This window comes from Sinocyclocheilus anshuiensis, unplaced genomic scaffold, assembly GCF_001515605.1.
Source record: "Sinocyclocheilus anshuiensis isolate Anshui unplaced genomic scaffold, SAMN03320099.WGS_v1.1 scaffold1885, whole genome shotgun sequence".
In the NCBI taxonomy this organism is placed as follows: Eukaryota; Metazoa; Chordata; class Actinopteri; order Cypriniformes; family Cyprinidae; genus Sinocyclocheilus; species Sinocyclocheilus anshuiensis.
This window is the reverse complement of record NW_015542322.1, coordinates 25,594-46,690: the sequence shown is the minus strand read 5'-3', so window position 1 is coordinate 46,690 and position 21,097 is coordinate 25,594. Positions and strand designations below refer to the sequence as shown.

The following is a 21,097-nucleotide window of genomic DNA, read 5'->3' as shown; positions in this document are numbered from 1 at the left end:
CTCCGCATTTGAACAGTCAATAGCAAATACTTAAACTAATAACAAAACAGTAGCTGATTCAGAAGCGCCAGATTGTCATAGCAAAGTCAGAATTACCTCGGTACCTGAAAATTACCGTTCATGAAACGGTCGTCCATAAAATGCATTGCTGTTCTGTTGTAAGTAATCTTAAAGATTCCTAAATGCATCTACTTTCAGAAGGCCAAATAAAGTGCTTTTGCTTTCGCCTAGAAACACACAGCGTCTCCCTGACATGGCTGCTTCAACACTAACTGCAGTTACTGAAACCACGCCTTCTTTCTTTGCGTGCACATTTGGACGCATTATGCAAATATTCCCACATAGTGACCTAGATATGTGGGGGCGTGTTAGAACGAGCTGTTTTAGGGGGGTGTGGCAGAGTCTTAACTTTGATAAAGAATATCTCTGGTTTTGAGACTTTAGTCTTTGCAACTTCAGGGATCTTATCTATTCACGAACAGCTTGTAACACTCCAAAGAGAAAGGAAAACTTGAAATCGCATCATATGACCCCTTTAAAAACTGCTCATGTTGCATGTATGCAGCATCTTTGTTTGGATTGTGATTAACATACTGGTAAACATTTTTTATAGCTGAATGCACTGTAAGTCGCTTTGGATAAAAGCATCTGCTAAATGCATTTATTATTATTAATTATTATTAAAATGCAGTGGTTGCCTCTAATTTTAAATGGAAAGAGCACAGACAAAGCCTTATTTTATTTATGAAGAGGTTTATTTTATTTGTGTTATTTATTTGATTTGGGGCTTGTTTTAAAATTTCAATTTAGTTTTATTTACATTTACATTATATTTAAATTGTGTTATTTAGCAGATGCTTTTATCCAAAGCGACTTACAAATGAGGACAATAGAAGCAATCAAAACCAACAAAAGAGCAATAATTTACAAGTGCTATATTAGTATATTATTATATTGTTATATTTCAATTTCACAAAGAAACATGCAGCATTTTGTCCAATCAATAATAAAAGGACACATTTATTTATAATTTGTCTTATCTCATTTTGTAAAAATCATGAATCGAATCGTGAAATCAAAATCGCGAATCGTGAGTTAAGTGAATCGTTACATCCCTACTTCAGACTGATGTTTTCATGTTTTAGAGCTGCAGCTTAATCAATACTTCCTCTGCTAATGTACCATGTCATTTTATATTCCACTGCCATGAATCTGTCGTCTGTATGGTTGAGCTGATTACACCGAGCATTTCTTTGGTGGTATCTTAGTTCCACATACCATTTCTCCTCAAAGTCTATGAATTCTTCACACAGGCCTCCTACCTCTAATTTAGACGAGCTAGAGCCGCTACTCCCACATCAATGCCCTCACATGCACCTCCGCCATAATTCCTCCCAGCAGGATTCAAAACAAACTGCAGCTTGTTTTTTCTACCTCTAATTAACTTGGGATTAGATGGATGGAGCTATAATATTTATCTCTGAGAAGCAAAATTGTCTGAAACTGCTTCACGAAAGGGTCCCAATGATCAATATGGTGTTCAGAGATTGTTTTGGACTTTCTAGCCTCTTAAGTTGTGAATGAATTGCGTCTTTTCTCCCGCCTTCATTCCATTCCAGCTCTCCTGCTGTGAGTTTTCCCTCATAAAGCCAAGCTCACTCTTAAGTAGAAGACCTCCCACTTTACCATTGTCCCTTAAACTAAGCTTTACAGAGACTCTCTCTTTTTTTGTTTAGTTTGTTGGCTGGTTTCTTCAGGGTCCTGTAATCCTTGGATTTCTGGTCCTAAAAATAAGGAAATAAGAGCCATTTTCCTTCTCTGGAAGTGTTTGTAGCCACATGCTTGATGACTAAATGTTCTTGGCTAATAATGGCGATAATCACAAAAATATGTGTCTGAGCCGAGTGGGGCAACTGACTCACTGGGAAGGTTATGCTTGGAAAAGACTGATTGGGCCTGGGAAAAAGGTCCCTTTTCCTGTTGATATGCTGATGTGATCAGCCTGGAGAAAGTGTGATTTAAATTATGAGGGCATTCTTGTCTAGACACGCTCTCAGGGGAGTTCTTGTGTGATGTGATGTTAATGTTACCTGGATATGTCACTCTGAATGCAGTTCTTACTGTCAATAATCAATGTCGAAGACTCAATGTTTTTTTTTTTTCTTGTTTTCCTTGGCTGCATCCTGGTAGTCTCACTTTTTTCCTGCAGAATTTTTCTTAGCCTGCTGATGCTGTATGTATGTGCGTGTTTTATGTATACTCACATTTGCATATAGAACGTTAGGACTACTTCCCCTTATTAACATGTACCATGGTAACCATAATTTGTGTAGTTTTATGGGTATTGTACAGGCAGACTACAGTTCAGTGTTTTGGAGTTAGGATTTGTTTTTGTTTTGTTTTTTGCATATGTTTGATCAAAAGTACTGCCAAAACCGTAATATTGTGAAATGTCATTACAATTTAAAATAACTGTTAATGTAATTAATTCTTCTGGTGGCAAAGCTGAATTATCAGCTGATTTGGTGCTCAAGAAACATTTATTATCAATTTTAAAAACAGTTTAATATATTTGTGGAAACCATGATTGATTTTTTTTTTTAGGTTTCTTTGATGAATCGAAAAGGCATTTATAAAAAAAAAAAAAAGTAAGTAACATTATGAATATCTTTCAGTATCACTTTTGAATAAAAGTTAGCATTTTTTTAAATAAAATAAAATAAAATACAGACCCCAGAGTTTTGAATAGTAGTGTATAGTAGTGAGTAGTAGTGAGCCTGGTTTCTCCCAAGGTTTTTTCTCCATTCTGTCACCGATGGAGTTTTGGTTCCTTGCCGCTGTCGCCTCTGGCTTGCTTAGTTGGGGACACTTCATTTCCAGCGATACCGTTGACTTGATTGCAAAGATACTATTTAAACTGAGCTGGATGTTGACATCACTGAATTCAATGATGAACTGTCTTTAACTGAAAAATTTGTGTTTACTATTGTCATTTTGCATTATTGACACTATTTTCCTAATTAATGCTGTTCAGTTGCTTTGACACAATCTGTATTGTTAAAAGCGCTATATAAATAAAGGTGACTTGACTTGACTTGACTTGTATTGTGCCATAAAACTTTATATTTACCAATGATTGAACCTAATCTAACCTAAAAAGTCTTTTGGACTTGAACTTTTTTTACCCATTTTGTTGTCTCACAACACTCTTTATCAACAAGCTACATGATTTGAGGTATGAATAATATCTGTAGCAAAAACGATGTGGGCCAAGTTATGTGCTGAAGTTTAATACTTCAGTTTCAGGTTAGGGTTAGTTTTGAAGAAACATGAGTTATAATAATTATGATGCTTGCATTGGTTGCCGTAGCAAAATTGTTTTTAAGGAGCAAAATAGCCAATGGCAACTTTGTTTCCACCCACAACAAATGCAAACTGTTTCAAGCTTCAGGTGAGAGAAACTGCCGTCCATTCAAAGGTTATTCTGTATTGTTATACTTTGAGTGGTCTCTTTAATGAGAAGCCGGTAGCACCCCTCCTTTCTCTGTTCATTTGAAAGAGGCTCTTTCTGATTCGGCTTCCCCAGAGCAACAGGTGTTTTCATCAGGCGCTGTTTGCTCAGATGACGGGAGGGACTGTAATAGCATTCAGCTCTGAACAAAAGCTGCTTCAGTCAGGACTGCAGAGATCTGCGATCTCCCTGCGGGGGCTGGGCAGAGAGAGCGAAAGAGAGGAATCGGGGTGGTGAGGGGGGTGTAGTTTCAGTCAGACAGTCCACAACTCCTTCCTTGGAATTCCTGATCTTATCAGATCCATTGTGTTTTTTGTTTTTTTGTGGAATACACACACAACCCTTTGCAAAGTCAGTTTGAGTTGTGCACCCTTTACAGTGCTTCAACTTGTGCCTTTTTAAAGGAATAGTTCACCCAAAAATAAAATGGTCACCCTCATGTGATTCCTAACCTGACTGAATTTGTTGCATGAAACACAAAAGAAGATGGATAATGCTCTTTTCCATACAATGAATATGAATGGTGACCATGGCTGTAAAGAGCAGTAAACTATGGATGAACTGTGACTTTAAGTCTTGATTATTCCTTTTTGTTGTCATCGCTATTCATTAGTGTAATGTATTTACATTTAATAGTTTTATTTTTGTCTGAAAAGCCACTGATTATTAACCCTGTACCCCTCGTCTCTTGTCAGGTGGCTGAGGAGAAACCGTGAGAGAGGGCAGCGCGAGGTCCCTGCTCGTCCAGGGACGATGAAGAGGTTCAGGCGTCATGGGCATGAGTCTCAAAGGGACAAGCACAAACAGGATCTCTATCAGTTCAACAAGGTGATCAAGCCCACATCTTCTGTAGGATTTTTGTTTTGCTGTTACACATACACAAGACTGGTTTTGTGCTATTTTTAAAGGAGCTCTCTTGCTGACTGTTTTTGATTTAAAATTACTAAACAAATTTATGATCTTTTTTTGGCATTTAATGTATATTTTTGTCAACATTTCTATTACTTTCCGTGCCATTTTGATAGGACTGGACAATTTGGTAAAAACATTTAAGATTTCAGTATTACCATTGTAATATTTCACTGTAAAATAAGAGTATTTAGGAAAATAGTATTAACAATTGTAAATTATAGTACAACTGGAAAATTAAAATACATATATTTATGGCTGTCTTTATTTCTTCATTTTCAAATGTTTAACCATTAAGCTTTCATATTGGCAGAAAACGGCAAGGAATGCCTTAAAGCTTCTCTTTTGTTGACAACAGCTAGTTTATAAGTGCTTCTTGTTACAAGTTTGTGAAGGTGGTTGGTGCAAGTTGCGTTCCCAAATGCATGTTATAAGTGACCCAAACTCAGAGCAGAGTTCGTGTGGAGCAGCATTTACTAAACGGCGATGCTCAGAGAAACTGAAAACACTGGATCATGAGCTGTTTGCATATAAAAGAACACAGTGCCGCAGTTCACTCTGAAACATGCAGTGCATATATTTATTTTAATAATTAAATCCCAGCCTTTCTGATTTGATAACTGCACTAAAGCTTAATGCAATTTTGGTGTGAATTTTTGGTTAATCAATAATAATGCAGCCCTATAGATAGGCATAGATTGGATAGATTTTCTTCTCCCCGAGCTCTTTGCAATATAATATAGAATTGCCTGCCCTGTGAAGGATGCATGCAATCATGATGCCTTATAATTTGCCCAAAATGAGGCATCTTTAAAAGCAGCATAATTGTATATGTTCCATTTTGGAACCGACTTTGAAACAGTATGACTATGATATCTTTAAAATGTGAACTGCACATGTAATCAGCGTATACCAGAGCCATTGTATATAATGTAGCATTTCTCACTCTCATTTCTCCCCTCTCTGCTTTAGACTGTAGAACATGGCTTCCCCCATCAGCCCAGCGCTCTGGGTTTCAGCCCCAGCCTGGAGCTCCTGGCCATCGGTACCAGATCAGGAGCAATCAAACTGTATCCTTCAACAACCAGAAGACATTTCCACACTTTGGGTTATTTGATCTGTGTATAACGTAACTCTTGAGTAGAATTATCACATTCCATTCCCCTGTCTCTGAATCCTGAGGGCAGAGTGACTACAATGTGATATGATGATAATGTACTGAGATTTCCTGTAGCTCATCTCGTGGTTGTTCTAGTGGCTCAATGGTACACACCCATCATTCAGGTACTTTGAAAGGCGGAACAGTTTATATTAGCGCGTAGTGCTGAGAACGCATGTCCATATAACATTTTTTCCCATACTGTTGCGTAATTTTGTCTGTTAGTAATTTACAGAAGAGGAAATAGAAATGAATAACTGGTATGTGGCTAACATTATGTGTCTGGTATTTAATAGTTATTTGCAATTCAATATAATTTTGAAATTGAAGGTTTTATTTTAAACTTGCCTCAAAAACAAGGTGCTGTGTGAATGGTTGCCATGTGTTTCCTTAACCAGTTCACAGGTATGGAGCTCCAGGTGTGGAGTTCATGGGACTTCACGACGAGAATGCGGCAGTTACACAGGTGCACTTCCTGCCAAACCAGGTACAGCTTTAAACTTCAATTCTGACATCTTTTGATTTCATCTGGGGTTTTTTTGTTGTTGTTTTTTTGGCATGTTAATTTCCATTTAATTCAATCTTTGGGCTTCGGGTTTCAGTGAATCATCAGTGGTTTTGGGTGAGGTTGTTAAAAAATGTTATTACAAAAACTTACAACACAAAGCAACCTTTTAATGATATGCATAGATTAAAATTAGGGGGGTGTATCAGAAAAATATTATACAATGGAGTTTATTTTATATCACATTAGCTGTATATATATCATTTCAACAAAAAATGATGTATATATATCTATTGCAATTTCAGTTTTTGGATAATCCACAGTGAATTAAATACATTTAATTATATTTTCTTTTTAATTAGAAGAATAGATTAAGAATAGATTTTTTTTAATTTTTTTTTATTTGTGTGTATTTATTTATTTATTGCAGGTGGAGTTGGTAACATTACTGGATGACAACAGTCTGCACATGTGGACGCTTCGGGCCCATACCGGCATGTCCGAGTTGCTTGAGATAGGACGTTTCACTCTCTCTGGTCCACCTGGGTGAGTCAGGAACACACACCTACAGACTCCCCTCAGTCTAATATTATCATGCTTGAAGATGTTTTTAACCTGCTGGGATGCTCATGCACTCACACCCAGCGAATGAGACATGAGCACTGACTCACACTGACCCAGACGTGACTGACTCACTTGTGCTATGAATCCATACATAGATGTACACATGCAGTCAGCTGACTTCCATGATTCAAAGTAGCATTTTTTGCAGCCTATGATGTCATATTCTCTCCTCACATGAATGGTTATTATTTCTAATACTTCTGTTATTATCCAGCAACAAGTGACAGGGTATTTTGATCTCTTAAGCTGCATCCGAAATCGCATACACACTGAGAATGTACTTCTAGTATGAATGTAATCCAGGTGTACTATATTCATCATGTTGTCATTGTCATGTGACCTACCAGCGTCAATTGCATGGCTTCACTGCCATTCATAAATCCTATATTGTGAATTCTGTGAATACTGTGAATTCGTACATACTATTTTGTCCACTATATAGTATGGAAGTATGCAATTTCAGATGCAGGGTAGCCCTGCCCACAAAGAAATCTCATTGGTCTAATCACCCACTTCACATAGCAGCATATTAAACATCAGATATGTTGTGGTGGCGCCACATTTGTATGAAATTTGTAATCATAATTATTATACATTATATTGTCTTGTATTTATGCCTAAAAATAATTATAATTAAATATTGTAAAAGATTCAAATATTTATATTTATAAAACATGAAACCGAATATTTTAATTATAAGATATTATAAGTTTCATGTTTTAGTGTGTATTGGTATTGTAAAGGTATTGTAATTGGTTTTGATTATTGCTAAAAATACATGTCTTTATATGCCTTATAAAGGCATGGGTAAAAACTTTAATAATGCATTATATCAAAAAAAGTAAAAAAAACAATGTAGATAACTTAAAAATAAGCCAGCATACAGTTTTCATCCAGTGTCTAATATAAGTGTAACTGGGGTAGTAATAAAAAAAAAAAATCACTAGCATCATTTTGACCCGCTTGTGATGTGAAACATTGACAGTGCCCCTCCCAGTGTGACGCGGGTCACGGCGGTCCTGGCACACTCATCGGGTGAGCTGCTGCTGCTGGGCACGGAGGGAGGACACGTGTTTGTTGTGGAAGTGCCAGGCTTCAGAGAGCTGGAGGAGAACAACATCAGCATGGAGGATGTACAGAACAGGTCAGACATCATGTTGATCTGAATTATGAATTCATGCCCAAAACACCTGTTACAAAATCTAGCAAAAAACAAGGTTTGGTCACTTTACATATGAACACTATTTAAAGGCAAGAACTTACAATTAACATATTTAATAGACTTATCCTCAGCTCTATAATCTCTTAACTAATTTTGTCTATATACGTACATTCTTTAAATAGTTTCATTGGAATGGTATTATGCAAGAGTTTCACATGCCTGAGACGACTGTTACAGTTACACTTTGTGATCGCTGATCTGTTCACCGCTACTTTTTCCAGAATTCCAGAGGATTATGTTGGCCGCAGGAATCTGGAGTGTGTGGAGACTCTGCATGAGAACCCGCTCAACCCACGGCAGGTGCTGATCGGCTACAGCCGAGGCCTGATGGTACTGTGGGATCTGGACCGGCAGTGTCCCATCCAACACTTTCTAGGCACACAGGTACCTTATACTTGCAGTGTTATCGCTTCTTTATTCAATTCAGTTCAATACAATTCAAGTTTATTTGTATAGAGCTTTTCACGATACAAATCGTTGCAAAGCAGCTTTACAGAAAATTAAGTTTCTACAATTTATTTAGTAGTAGCTTATCAGTGCATTCATGTCAGTTAATGTACATATGGCAGAAATGTACAGAAAAATCAATTAAAGACGTAATCAAACAGACGATGAACACTATTAACAGCAATTATTATATGTTGCAATCAAACTTATAGCAAAATGTGGTAGTTCTGTATTTTGTATCAGGTTTGGCATCATCTGAGGTCCTCTGAGGGGTTGGCATCATCTCTTCTCAGGTGTTCTGGATCCAGACTGAAGCTTGTGTAAATCCTAGTTACAGAAACAGATAAACAAATGGAAACATAATTAGCGTAGATTCTGTTCCAACCAAGCAAAATTGATTTGTTTAACCCAAGCTAAAGTTTTGGACTACCTGTAGCTTGTTTATTGAAGATGCAGGACAACCAGCTAGCAGTGCATTACAATAGTCCAGTCTAGAGGTCATGAATGCAAGAACTAGCTTTTCTGCATCAGAAAAAGGTAACATGTTTCGTAGCTTGGCAATGTTTCTAAGATGGAAGAATGCTGTTTTTGTAACATGGGAAATATGATTTTCAAAAGACAAGTTGCTGTCTAATATAACACCCAGATTTTTGACTGTAGAGCAGGACTCCAGACTGCGACCATTTTTTCTGCCTGTGTGACTAAATTTTGTGTGCGGTCGCACTGGCGCACCCACCACGTTGTTCAACTCTTAAGCGCTGCCATTTCTGTTGCATATGAGAAACATCAAACGGCAACTCATTTGAACTGCGCAGCGCTTAGAGTGTAGAGCCTGTTTTTTTATGCTTGCCACGCTAGCAGGAGCACGAAGGTGCACGCAGCAAAAATTACGCGAATATTGAGGAAACAATGGATGGTTTTCACGCTAAAGTAAAATAAAAGACAGTTTCTTAAACCAGAGAAGGTGAACATGTTGGTATTCTTTTGGGGGAAAAAAACATACAAGCACTGTCACCGGCAGCAAGTTCTTTTTGTTTTCATTTTGAAAAGCTTCTCTTTGCTGTTTACCTCACGTTATGCTATGGAGGCTCTCTTTTATTTTATTTTTTTTATTATTTGATTCCTCAGTGTTTGCTAAACGTTCTGTAATTTATTAGTCAGTAGTATATAATACAGCATGTGGTGTCATGCCTCATCTTATTCGCTTATAACATAGCAAAAGAGGACCTCCTGTTCACAAAATTCAAATCACAAATAATACTACTGATGATAAAGAATGGGTTGAATGTTAACAACTTTCGTTTCCATATAACTATAAACTATGATAAAAGTTCTTCAGCATGCATTGATTAATCCCATGTTGTAGCAAAAAAATAAAAATACGTGCTCGTGCGACCAACTGAGAAAGTTAGTCGCAAAAGAGCGACCAGTGGGAAGATCGAGTCTGGAGCCCTGCTGTAGAGGAAGTAACAGTACATCCGTCTAGTTGCAAATTGTAATCCAAGAAATTGTAATCTTTATTGCTTCTAAGAGGAGGCTTGTAATTGTTTCTTTTTGTGTCCACTGCAGCAACTAGAGAGTGTTTGGTGGATGGAGGACGGTGGGAACATACTCAGTTCCCATAGTGATGGGAGCTACTGCCAGTGGACAGTGACCGGCGAGGATCCGCAGACGGAGCCTGAGAAACAGGAGACGCCGTATGGTGAGACCACATTACCAGAGTCACTTGTGTTTTCTGTTACAACAGTAAACATGTTCCAAAACCTATTCTGTGCCTGAAATTGTGTACATTTGCCGTACATACTATGTTTAACGAAGAACTCCCTTCTCAACTGTCAATAAAATATGTTCTATAATAGAAGCATCACATGCGGGTGTACTACATTACTATATTAAAAAAAAGTTTTCTTAATGAGTTCTTAATGTTTTTGAAAGTTGTTTAAATAAAAGTATTTATTTTTTCCAAAAGGATAACATTTTTACTGATCTCAAACTTCTGACTGGTAGTGTATTTTCACCATATTGGATCTGTAATATGACCTACAATGGTTGCCATATCTCTGTCCGTTGCCATTTACAAATATGACGACTAGTGATGACGAATAGGGAAGTAGGGAAATTCAAACTCTGGTCCAATGAGCTGCCTTGACGTCTCCTGCCTACATAGTTAGCATCCTAACTGTTAAAAAGTGGAATAATGTTGTTGCGTACCATTTGGTGCCTAATATTATGCCTAAAATGCTTGCTTAATAGGCAGCTCACTAGGTTTTGGAACAAAGCCTCTGTTATCCACATGTAAAATATATTCATATTGATCTGTCTGTCCTTACTTCCTTTAATGAACAATTTCCTTTAATCCTTCATCTTCACACAGGTTCCTTCCCCTGCAAGGCCATATCCAAAGTAATACAGCTGCCATCAAAACAAGGGTGAGTATATTCTTTATTAGACAGTACTGTGAGTGTTCACTCACTGATGCTGAGATGGGTGTGTTTGCATGTGGTGTCATTAACCCAGAGTGCTTCACCATGACTCACACTGTCTGTCTGGTTAATATTTAAACCTTTCATAGACGTTCATATGTTCCGCTCCACAGTAATGATTTTTCTTTTACTGATAGCCTATTTTATCATACTGTTCCTTTAATTTCCTGTTGCTTTATTGTTCTCTTTTTCTTCAAAATATTTGAAACAGCTGATTTGGAAAGTTCTGGAAGAGCCAAGGGGAATTTGTAATTTAGTAAACAATTCCTTATCCAAAGTAATGTGTCTTTTGTCCTTTTGTCCCCAGTCCCCCATTCCTCATCTTCAGTGGAGGGATGCCACTGATGCTGAGATGGGTGTGTTTGCATGTGGTGTCATTAACCCAGAGTGCTTCACCATGACTCACACTGTCTGTCTGGTTAATATTTAAACCTTTCATAGACGTTCATATGTTCCGCTCCACAGTAATGATTTTTCTTTTACTGATAGCCTATTTTATCATACTGTTCCTTTAATTTCCTGTTGCTTTATTGTTCTCTTTTTCTTCAAAATATTTGAAACAGCTGATTTGGAAAGTTCTGGAAGAGCCAAGGGGAATTGTAATTTAGTAAACAATTCCTTATCCAAAGTAATGTGTCTTTTGTCCTTTTGTCCCCAGTCCTCCATTCCTCATCTTCAGTGGAGGGATGCCGAGGGCCAGTTACGGGGACAGACACTGCATCTCAGTCATCCACAGCAAAACCCACGAGGCGCTGGACTTCACCTCACGCATTATTGACTTCTTCGTCATTTGCGAGGGAGAGAACCACAGAGGTAGATAGAGATGCTCCCAAACACACGGTTTTGGTTCCTTTACATGGTTTTTTTCTACATCTACTTCACATCACATGCGCTACTATAGGTTCACTTCCTCTAAGTGGTCTAAATGTGTGTCTGTGTCACAGGTGAGCCGAGCGCTCTTGTGGTTTTGGTGGAGGAGGAGCTGGTCGTGGTGGATCTGCAGACTGAGGGTTGGCCCGTCATCCAGACGCCCTACCTGGTGCCATTACACTGTTCAGCCATCACCTGCTCGCACCACGTCTCCTCCATCCCGCTCAAACTGTGGGAGAGAGTGCAAGCTGTGGGAGCCCAGCAGAATACACACTACTCCAAGAAGGTATGAAACCATATGCACACATAAATGCAGAAATATTAAGCTCAGATCGCATGTAGCCCAATAAAACCATTTACCAGAAAGCGAGTGCTCACTTAAACCGCCAGTTGCTGGGTTAAATGTTAACTACTGTTTGCTTCAGAACACTTCAACAACTATGTCAAGTGTTGATTCTGTGTGGCAGCACCATAGACGTCTTTAATCACTGACCTTGATTCTACTGAGCCATTCAATTCTTGATTTTGTAAATCTGTCTTTTTGTAGCCTTGGCCTATAAATGGAGGCCAGAATCTTGCCCCAGACCCTCCCCAGAGAGACTTGCTCCTGACAGGGTGAGTAGACCTGTGTGAGCTAATGCTATCGATCTTGGTGTGATCTCGCAGTCTTGAATTCACTGTAAAGTTTCAGACTGTATAATATGGGGAATTGTTCTGTTCATAATTATAAGCATGTGAAAATGAAGAACATATCCATGGGTTATAATTTTTTTATATATATATACAGGCAATAAGCTCACTTCTGTATGATATTTTATTTTGAATTATTTTATTAAATATTAATTAGGAAAAAACACTCTTGTGCTCACCAAGGCTGCCTTTTTAAAATCAAAAATACAGTAAAACAGTAATATTGTATTATTTTTATTATTAATTTAAAATAACTATGTAATATTTTAAAATGTAATTTATTTCTGTGATGGCAAAACAAAATTTTCAGTTGCCTTTACTTCAGTCTTCAGTGTCACATAATCCTTGAGTAATCATTCTAATATGCTGATTTTCTGCTCTGGAAAAATTTCTTCTTATAATTATTATCAATGTTGAAAACCGCTGTTCTGCCTAATATTTTTGTGGAAACTGTGATTTGTTTTTTCTTTTTTTCCAAAAATTAAAAATGAGTAAAACAAAATTAAATTTTTTAGTTGAGAAGTTGGTAAGCTTTTCTTTTAGACTGTTTGTGTCTGTTTTGAGTCACTCACATCACTTGCATCAGATAATAAAAACTGGAAAGTTCAGATTTTTGTTCTTATTTTGCCTGTTGGATTATGGATTATTTTAATTTCTAAAAATGGAGTATTAGTCCAGTAATTCTAGTTCATTTATTCAAAGCTAGTTGTTAGTAGCTTTGAAACAACCTTGGCAACCTGTTGGTACTTGGACCCTGTTTAAAATGTTTGCTCAATACAGCTGGGTTTTTCCCTTTTCATGAAAATCATGTGAATAACAAGGAAAAATGTTCTGTTAAGATGCTGTAATGGTTTTGCACGTAGGGAATGAGGAACTGATGGTTAAAGTGGATCTTACCTTTCACTTTAAATATTTTATATCCATCTTTCTTTTGAAAGGCATGAAGATGGCACTGTGCGTTTCTGGGATGCCTCAGGGGTCTGTCTTTACCCCATGTACAAGCTCAGCACAGCGGGAGTCTTCCTCACGGACGCTGACCCAAATGACAACATGAACCAGGGCAGTGAGGGAGAGTGGCCTCCATTCCGCAAGGTCTGGTTTGACTGACACTTACTTGTACAAGTATTATCACTCACAGTTCTAGTTAACACAGTTGTTTACTGATTTCATCAGACATTTGATTCTGTGTATTTATTGTTTTTAAAAATATCAGGTGGGCTGCTTTGACCCATATAGCGACGACCCTCGGCTTGGCATTCAGAAGATCCACCTGTGTAAATACAGCGGATATCTCACAGTGGCTGGAACTGCAGGACAAGTGCGTTTTAATGTGGGAGTTTAAAGAAAGACATACATCATTAAAGACCGCAATATTAAAATGTTACCTTTTGTTCAGTTGTTACATAAACTACTACATACACAACAAGGCTGCATTTATCTGAGTAAGAGACAATAAAAACAGTAATAATGTGAAATTCTTACACTTTAAATATATTTAAAAAAAATTATTTTAAAACATTTTAATTTTTAACAATTTATTCCTGTTACAGCAAAGCAGAATTTTCAGCATCATAACTCGTCTTCCGTTTAAAATAATCCTTCAAAAATCATTGTAATATGCCTATTTGGTGCTCAAGAAGCATTTAATCAATGTTAAAAACAGTTGTGTTGCAAAATATTTTTGTGGAAACCGTAATTCCACCAAAGATTAAGCTTTAGAAGATTCACATTTATTTAAAATCGAAATCTTTCATAACATTACAAATGCCATTTTGGTCAATTTTGATCAATTGAAAGCATCCTTGCTGAATAAATTTATACATTTTTTGTGAAACATTGATTGTCGCTTATGGAGCTGTATGTCTATGAATTTATTCTCACTTGCTTGTGCTGAAGATCTGATCTCTTTTCCAGAACACCCAGTTCTCATAATTTTTAGTGGCTGTTGATAATTAATCATGAGAGAGAACTCTGATTTAACTGATTATTAACAGTCCACTTCACATTATGTCTGCCATTTGGAAATGAGCTTGGTGAAAAGCCACTCTTCAGGATCAGTTGCTCTCCTGTTGTCCTTTGACTGAACTGCTGAAATGTGAATGTTGCTGTAAGGACATGAATGTAGGGATGCACCGATCCGATACTCCGATACTTTCTGCCGGATCGGGTATCGGTCAGACGAAACCGATCCAAATCCAATATTGTGCGTATAGTATTGTTTTATTGTTAAGCCCCACGAAATGCACAAAAACATTATAAAGCACCATGAAGTTTTCATGCACTATATTCCAAGTGTTCTGAAGCAGTTAAATAGGTTAATGTGAGGTAGAGATGAATATTTAAGTCAAGTTCATGTAAACTCTTCTCTCCGCTGCGGCTGTCTGTCATCCTCCTTTCAGCATTCAAACTGCTTGCCGCGTTCGGTTACTACAGTCAAGACGATGAAACTCTCTCCAAGAGCGCAGTAACTGAAATTTAAAACTGTTAAAAGAAAAGGCTCAAACTATCGCACAGATTTAATACACTACGCATCAATATCTCTTCACTTCGTGCTTTGAACTTTTCTATGCTGCGCGCTGTGACTCCATGTTGCTTCAAGCGCATCATTCTGTGCACGGGATGCGCATTTGTGCTTTGTGCCGCTCTGTATTGGAGCCTTTCGTATTATAATACTTTTGCACAATGAAAGATTATTAATAGCCATTCTTGTTCTGTCCTATCTATCATATGTCGCTGCCTCCATTACTGTGCTATACATTTAAAAGAAATGTCTTTTAATTTTATCATTTATATTTATATGTAAATATATTTACTTGTTTTTCATGATTTCATGATATTTTACAACAATACAAAGAGCAATGTGTAACATTTTACCAGATTCAGTCCTACACTTATTCACTTTTATTTGTTCCCCACTAAATAATGTTATATCACTAAATGTTTAGATTTTATAAAATTGTGCACTCATGATTTTTCTAGAATAACTTTTGCTGCTGAATTATCCACTAACCTTGTTTATAAGTTTTTTTTGTTATAGATTATGATTATATATTTTTTCATGTATTTTTCTTTAAAATGAAGTTGTCTATATTTAGTCGATTGTGTTTAACACAAAAAACAGTGATGATCAGGTCAACACACTGAGGTATAGAAATTGTACATAGATTATTAAAAAAACTGTGCTGGTATCGGCCGATACTCAGAATTTTTGGTATCGGATCAGAAAAAAAATGGTATCGGTGCATCCCTATTATACTCTGAATGTAGCTGTAATGACAAAAAAAAAAGTGTATACTCCATTACAGGTCTGGTGAGAGAATATGTTAGTACAGAAGTGAGATATTGCTGTTTAATTTTCATCTGCTTCTGTCAAAATGTATGAAATAAAAAATAATTTCTCTCTTTGTCTTCCTCCCACTCAGATTCTGGTTTTGGAGCTGAATGATGAGGCTGCCGAGCAGACGGTCGAGGCTACAGTGGTGGACCTGCTGCAGGGTCAGGAGGGATTTCGCTGGAAGGGCCAGGCGTGTCTAGACGTGCGGGAGGAGCCGGTGCTGTTCCCTCCAGGCTTCCAGCCCTGCGCTCTAGTGCAGTGCCAGCCGCCCGCTGTGGTCACAGCAATCGCTCTGCATTCAGAGTGGAAACTGGTGGCCTTCGGTACCAGCCATGGCTTTGGTCTCTATGACTACCACCAGAGGAATAAAATCTTGGTCAAGTGAGAACAATAACATTTTAAATAGTATTCCAGTTTTATTAGTTCAAAAGATCGATTTGTAACTATTAAAACAAGCAGACTTTCAGGGTATCACAAATGAACATTAGGGAATAACCTGAAAGATAACTTGAAACTTATGTTGTTTTATTTGGTTTAGACTGATGATGAGTGACAATACATGTGCTGATGTGTTCATCACAATAGTCTAATTAAAGAAATGTTCCCTTCAAAAAGGGAAGTCTTTATTATACAGTGTTAGTCACCATGGTGTACTTTTATCATGATATGAATGAAAAATGAAAAAAAAATATGATATGTGGATAAAAAGTGGAAAAACAGCACCTAGTCTGATTCACTTATCATATGATAAACTGGCTTTTCATTCAAATAATTTAAATTAAACATGTTAAATATTAAACCATATTGTTTTATTTATATTTTTTACATGATATAATTAAAATGTAATGTTTTCCACATTTAAAATAATAGGAAAGTAGTAGAAACTATAAAATGTTTTTTATTTACCAAAAATGTAGACCGACTTGCACTACCGTTCAAAAGTTTGGGTTCAGTAATGTTTTTCAAAGAAGTCTCTTCTGCCCACCAATGCTACATTTATGTGATCAAAACAGTAATATTTTTAAATAGTATAACAATTTAAAATAACAGTTTTCTCTTTTAATATATGTATAATATTTCTTATTATTATCAGTGAAAACTGCTTAATATTTTTGTGAATGCTAAAAAATAAAAAATTTTCCCCAGGTTTGATGAACAGAAAGTTCAAAAGAACAACATTTCTTTGAAATTGAAGTCTTTTGTAACATTATTGTCTTTAATGTCACTTTTGATCATTTTAATGCATTCTTGCTAAATAAAAGTATGAATTTCTAAAAAATAAAACGTACTCGCATGTATTTTAGGGTCTTGAAAATTACGACCTTTTGACTTGATATCCATCAATTTAAAAGAAAATGTAAATTTTACTTACATTTTTAGTTTAATGTTGTAGCCACAATTCAAAATTGTCCATATTAAAATTATTTTAAGCCTTTTATTTCTGAGCCCAAGCTTTACATTTAAATTGTTAGGATCAAGACTGTTAAGATTGTTTACGATTATTACAAAGATAAATTCTATTAGTTGTGTTTTTTTCCTGCAGACTTTGAGCATGCTAATAGTTGTTTGCTGTCCATTTGCAGGTGCACCCTAAACCCCAGTGACCAGATGGCCTTGGAGGGGCCACTCTCACGCGTCAAGTCCATCAAGAAGTCCTTGCGACAGTCCTTCCGCAGGATTCGCCGCAGCCGGGTTTCCATGCGAAAACACCACACTAACAACACAGCTAAGGTACATATCATCTCTCTTTTTCGCTAATGCTCCAGTTATTCACCCGACAAATTAACTAAACATGACACTAGACATCATGCATGCCGTTATTTCAGCTTCGGTTAGCATTGCATAATTCAGAGTTGTTAAATGGGTGGTGACGGCTTGATAGTGAATATCTGTGCAATGTTTCTGCAGCTGCAAGAGATCAATGCCAGGCTGGAGGCCGAAGCTCTGCAGGAGATGGAGCTGGCACCTGTACAGAGAAAGATTGAAGCCCGTTCCTCTGACGACTCCTTCACGGGCCTCGTCAGAACACTCTACTTTGCAGATACATTCGTTAGTGATAGTGAGTACCACAATGTTTCTAATCGTTAAATATAGGGTTATGTTCCTTCCCATTATTCTCACTGTATCCTCTCAGATGGCATGTGTGTGACTAGCAGAAGACTTTCATGATCTCTCTCTCTTTCTCAGGTTCTCACAGTACGCCCTCACTGTGGGCAGGAACCAATGGTGGAGCTGTTTTTGCGCATGTCCTCCGTGTCCCCTCACTGGAACGAAGGGCGGAGGATCCAGTGGTGGCTCATGCAGGTAAAAGGAAAATTATAATATATAAACAACATTTAATAAAAGCATTTCAGCTCCAAAGCAGATGGACAGAGACAAAGATTTTAATAAATCACTTAATAAATGTATTTATTGAACATTGGTTTCTTTATTAATAACATTGTTACTTGTGTTTGTAAGAGCAATAAACCACATTACGACTTTGTGTTAGTAATTTTAGCACATTTAACCATTCTGCTTCACCTAACAACATGGTAAAATTGCAGTAAAGTGTGAATTCTTGCATATTGTTTTTTTTTTTAATACCCACAAATATTCACTATTGTTAAAAAGTTTAGGGTCAATATTTTTTTAAGAAATTAATACTTTAATGAGTACTTTTTTATTATTAATACCTTTTTATTTTTATTTTAAATGTCACGTTCCTTTGAACTCTATTAATCAAAGTTTCAGTTTCCACAAAATATTAATCAGCATAATCATCATATTAGAATGTTTCTGATGGATTATTTCACACTAAAGACTGTAAATTTAGCTTTGCCATCACAGGAATAAATTACATTTTAAAATATATTAAAATAGAAAAAGTTTTTTTTTTTTTCAAATTGTAAAAAATATTTCTCAGTGTTACTGTTTTCCTGTGTTTTTGGTTAAATAAATTTAGCCTTGGTGAGCATAAAAATCTTTAAAAGATTACAAAAAAGCTTACTGAATATATGGTTTGCATATTGTTTTTTTAATACCCACAAATATACACTGCATATTGCATATTGGTTTTTGCATGTTTTTTAAAATACCCACAAATATACACTACTGTTAAAAAGTTTAGGGTCAATATAACATTTTTAAAGAAATTAATACTTTTTATTATTAATACCTTTTTCTTTTTATTTTAAATAAATCCTTTTCCTTTTAACTCTATTTATCCAAGAATCCACAAAATATTAATCAGCACAATCAGCATATTAGAATGTTTCTGATGGATCATGTGACACTGAAGACTGTACATTCAGCTGAAAATTCAGCTTTGCAATCACTGGAATAAATTACATTTTAAAATATATTGAAATAGAAAAACAGCTATTTTTCAAATTGTAAAAAAAATTCTCCATATTACTGTTTTCCTGTGTTTTTTGTCAAATAAATGTAGCATTGGTGAGCATAAAAATCTTTAAAAGATTTTTTAAAAATCTTACTGAACCCAAACTTTTGAATGGTCGTGTAACTTGTTCTGCATTTTGGTCAGTACATAATGTATCATATTTTTAGTGACTTTTCTATTATTATTATAAGTGGAAAATATTACAAATAAATTGAGTATGACTTGTATTGACCCCAAAGTTTTGAACAGTAGTGTACACAAAACCCATAATATAAATAGTCGAACGTTCACATAAACAGATCTTGTATAAAAAGTGCTTCTCCATCACCAGCTAAAGAGATTCAGTTGATGCATCGTGCTCCAGTCGTTGGTTTGGTGGTCTTGGATGGCAAGGGTGCCCCTCTGCCCGAGCCTCTGGAGGTGGCCCATGATTTGGCGCGCAGTCCTGAAATGCACGGTTCTCATCACCTATTGGTTGTGTCAGAGGAGCAATTAAAGGTGAGAATTTACACCACACAACTTGTTCTTCCTCCATTGCCAACATAGATTGTTTGTCTTACCATATTTGTGTGTACACAGCTGTTTACGCTGCCTAAAGTGAGCAGTAAGTCAAAGCTGAAGCTGACAGCGGTCGACGGCTCTCGTGTGCGCCGTGTGGGTGTCGCATGGTTTGGCTCTCGGACCGATGAACAGTTGGAGAGCAGCCTGGTGGTGCTGACCAATCAGGGTGAGCTACACGTCATCTCTTTGCCTTCCATCAAAATGATTGTCCACTATCCTTGCATACGAAGAGAAGACGTCAGTGGAATCGCATCCTGTGTGTTCACCAAATATGGCCAAGGTAGGAAACGCTAACTTTTACACAGTGCATTTACATAAAGGGGTCATATGATGTAATTTCAAGTTTTCCTTTCTCTTTGGAGTGTTACAAGCTGTTCGTGAATAGATAAGATCCCTAAAGTTGCAAAGACTAAAGTCTCAACCCCAAAGAGATCTTCTTTATAAAAGTTAAGACTCGTCCACGCCCTCTTAAAACGCCTCGTTTAAACACGGCCCCACATGTCAGATTTGCATAACGCCGCCCAAATGTTCACGCAAAGAACGAAGGTGGGAAGATTTGCTTAACACCACCCAAATGTATTCGCAAAGAAAGAAGGCGTAACTTTGATTCTCGCTGTAGTATTGTTGCCGCCGCCATATTGTGGAGACGCTGTGTGTTTTGTTGTGAAAGCGAAAATACTTTGTTTGGCCTTCCAAAAGAGGACACGACTAGATATCAGTGGTTAAATTGTATTTACAACACTGTTCCAGAACAGGTTCAAACCAAATATTCAGATGTGAGCAACGCATTTTATGGAGGACTGTTTCCTGGGAGAGTAGCCACCGGTGTTCCGGTGAATTCAGTTTCCCCTTCGGTGCGCATGCTGACCTTATACAGTCTATGATGCTGACAAAAAATGCTGACTCACAACCTGTAAGTACGTTTTCATATTTAAAGGATTTGCCACTGCTGATTCAAACGCGAGTTTTGAGCAGTGTAGAGTAGTGCTTGTTGTTTGTAATTTCTCCGATCACAAATGAAGACATGGTTTTATGTTTACGCGGCGGGCTGCAACGCAACACGTAAAAAGACAGTATAAGTCAATATAATCAGTAATTATGTCCCCACTGGATGCTACAAATGCCTCGTTTATAATGGGTTTATGGGTTATAACATGGCATCACAGTATGGTAAGAGGCGTAACATTTCCGTCACACGCTTGAGGTATTTGACCAATCACATCGCTCTGGATAGCTGGCCAATCAGAGCACACCTCGCTTTTCAGAACGATGAGCTTTGTAAAAATTTCGTTTCAGAAAGGCGGGGCATAGAGGAGAAACAATAATGTACAGTATGTGGAAAATAATGTGTTTTTTTAACCTTAAACTGCATAAACACATTGCATTACACCAAATACACA

At 36.9% G+C, this 21,097-nt stretch overlaps 1 protein-coding gene across 2 annotated transcripts in view; it reads left to right on the top strand.

The window, feature by feature from the left end:
* The window catches only part of llgl2 (LLGL scribble cell polarity complex component 2), a 33,298-nt gene that overhangs the window by 6,998 nt on the left and 5,203 nt on the right, over window positions 1-21,097 (top strand). For both annotated transcript variants that reach the window (XM_016489315.1, XM_016489314.1), the window contains exons 2-20: window positions 4,207-4,339; window positions 5,393-5,490; window positions 5,985-6,066; window positions 6,515-6,630; window positions 7,694-7,852; window positions 8,152-8,314; window positions 9,947-10,079; window positions 10,752-10,806; window positions 11,519-11,673; window positions 11,805-12,016; window positions 12,278-12,345; window positions 13,359-13,512; window positions 13,634-13,738; window positions 15,843-16,135; window positions 17,338-17,485; window positions 17,663-17,813; window positions 17,942-18,058; window positions 19,468-19,634; window positions 19,716-19,977. In XM_016489315.1, the coding sequence (XP_016344801.1) occupies window positions 4,265-4,339; window positions 5,393-5,490; window positions 5,985-6,066; window positions 6,515-6,630; window positions 7,694-7,852; window positions 8,152-8,314; window positions 9,947-10,079; window positions 10,752-10,806; window positions 11,519-11,673; window positions 11,805-12,016; window positions 12,278-12,345; window positions 13,359-13,512; window positions 13,634-13,738; window positions 15,843-16,135; window positions 17,338-17,485; window positions 17,663-17,813; window positions 17,942-18,058; window positions 19,468-19,634; window positions 19,716-19,977 (2,713 nt within the window). In that variant the 5' untranslated portion in view covers window positions 4,207-4,264. The remainder of the gene's footprint in view (window positions 1-4,206; window positions 4,340-5,392; window positions 5,491-5,984; window positions 6,067-6,514; window positions 6,631-7,693; window positions 7,853-8,151; window positions 8,315-9,946; window positions 10,080-10,751; window positions 10,807-11,518; window positions 11,674-11,804; window positions 12,017-12,277; window positions 12,346-13,358; window positions 13,513-13,633; window positions 13,739-15,842; window positions 16,136-17,337; window positions 17,486-17,662; window positions 17,814-17,941; window positions 18,059-19,467; window positions 19,635-19,715; window positions 19,978-21,097) is intronic.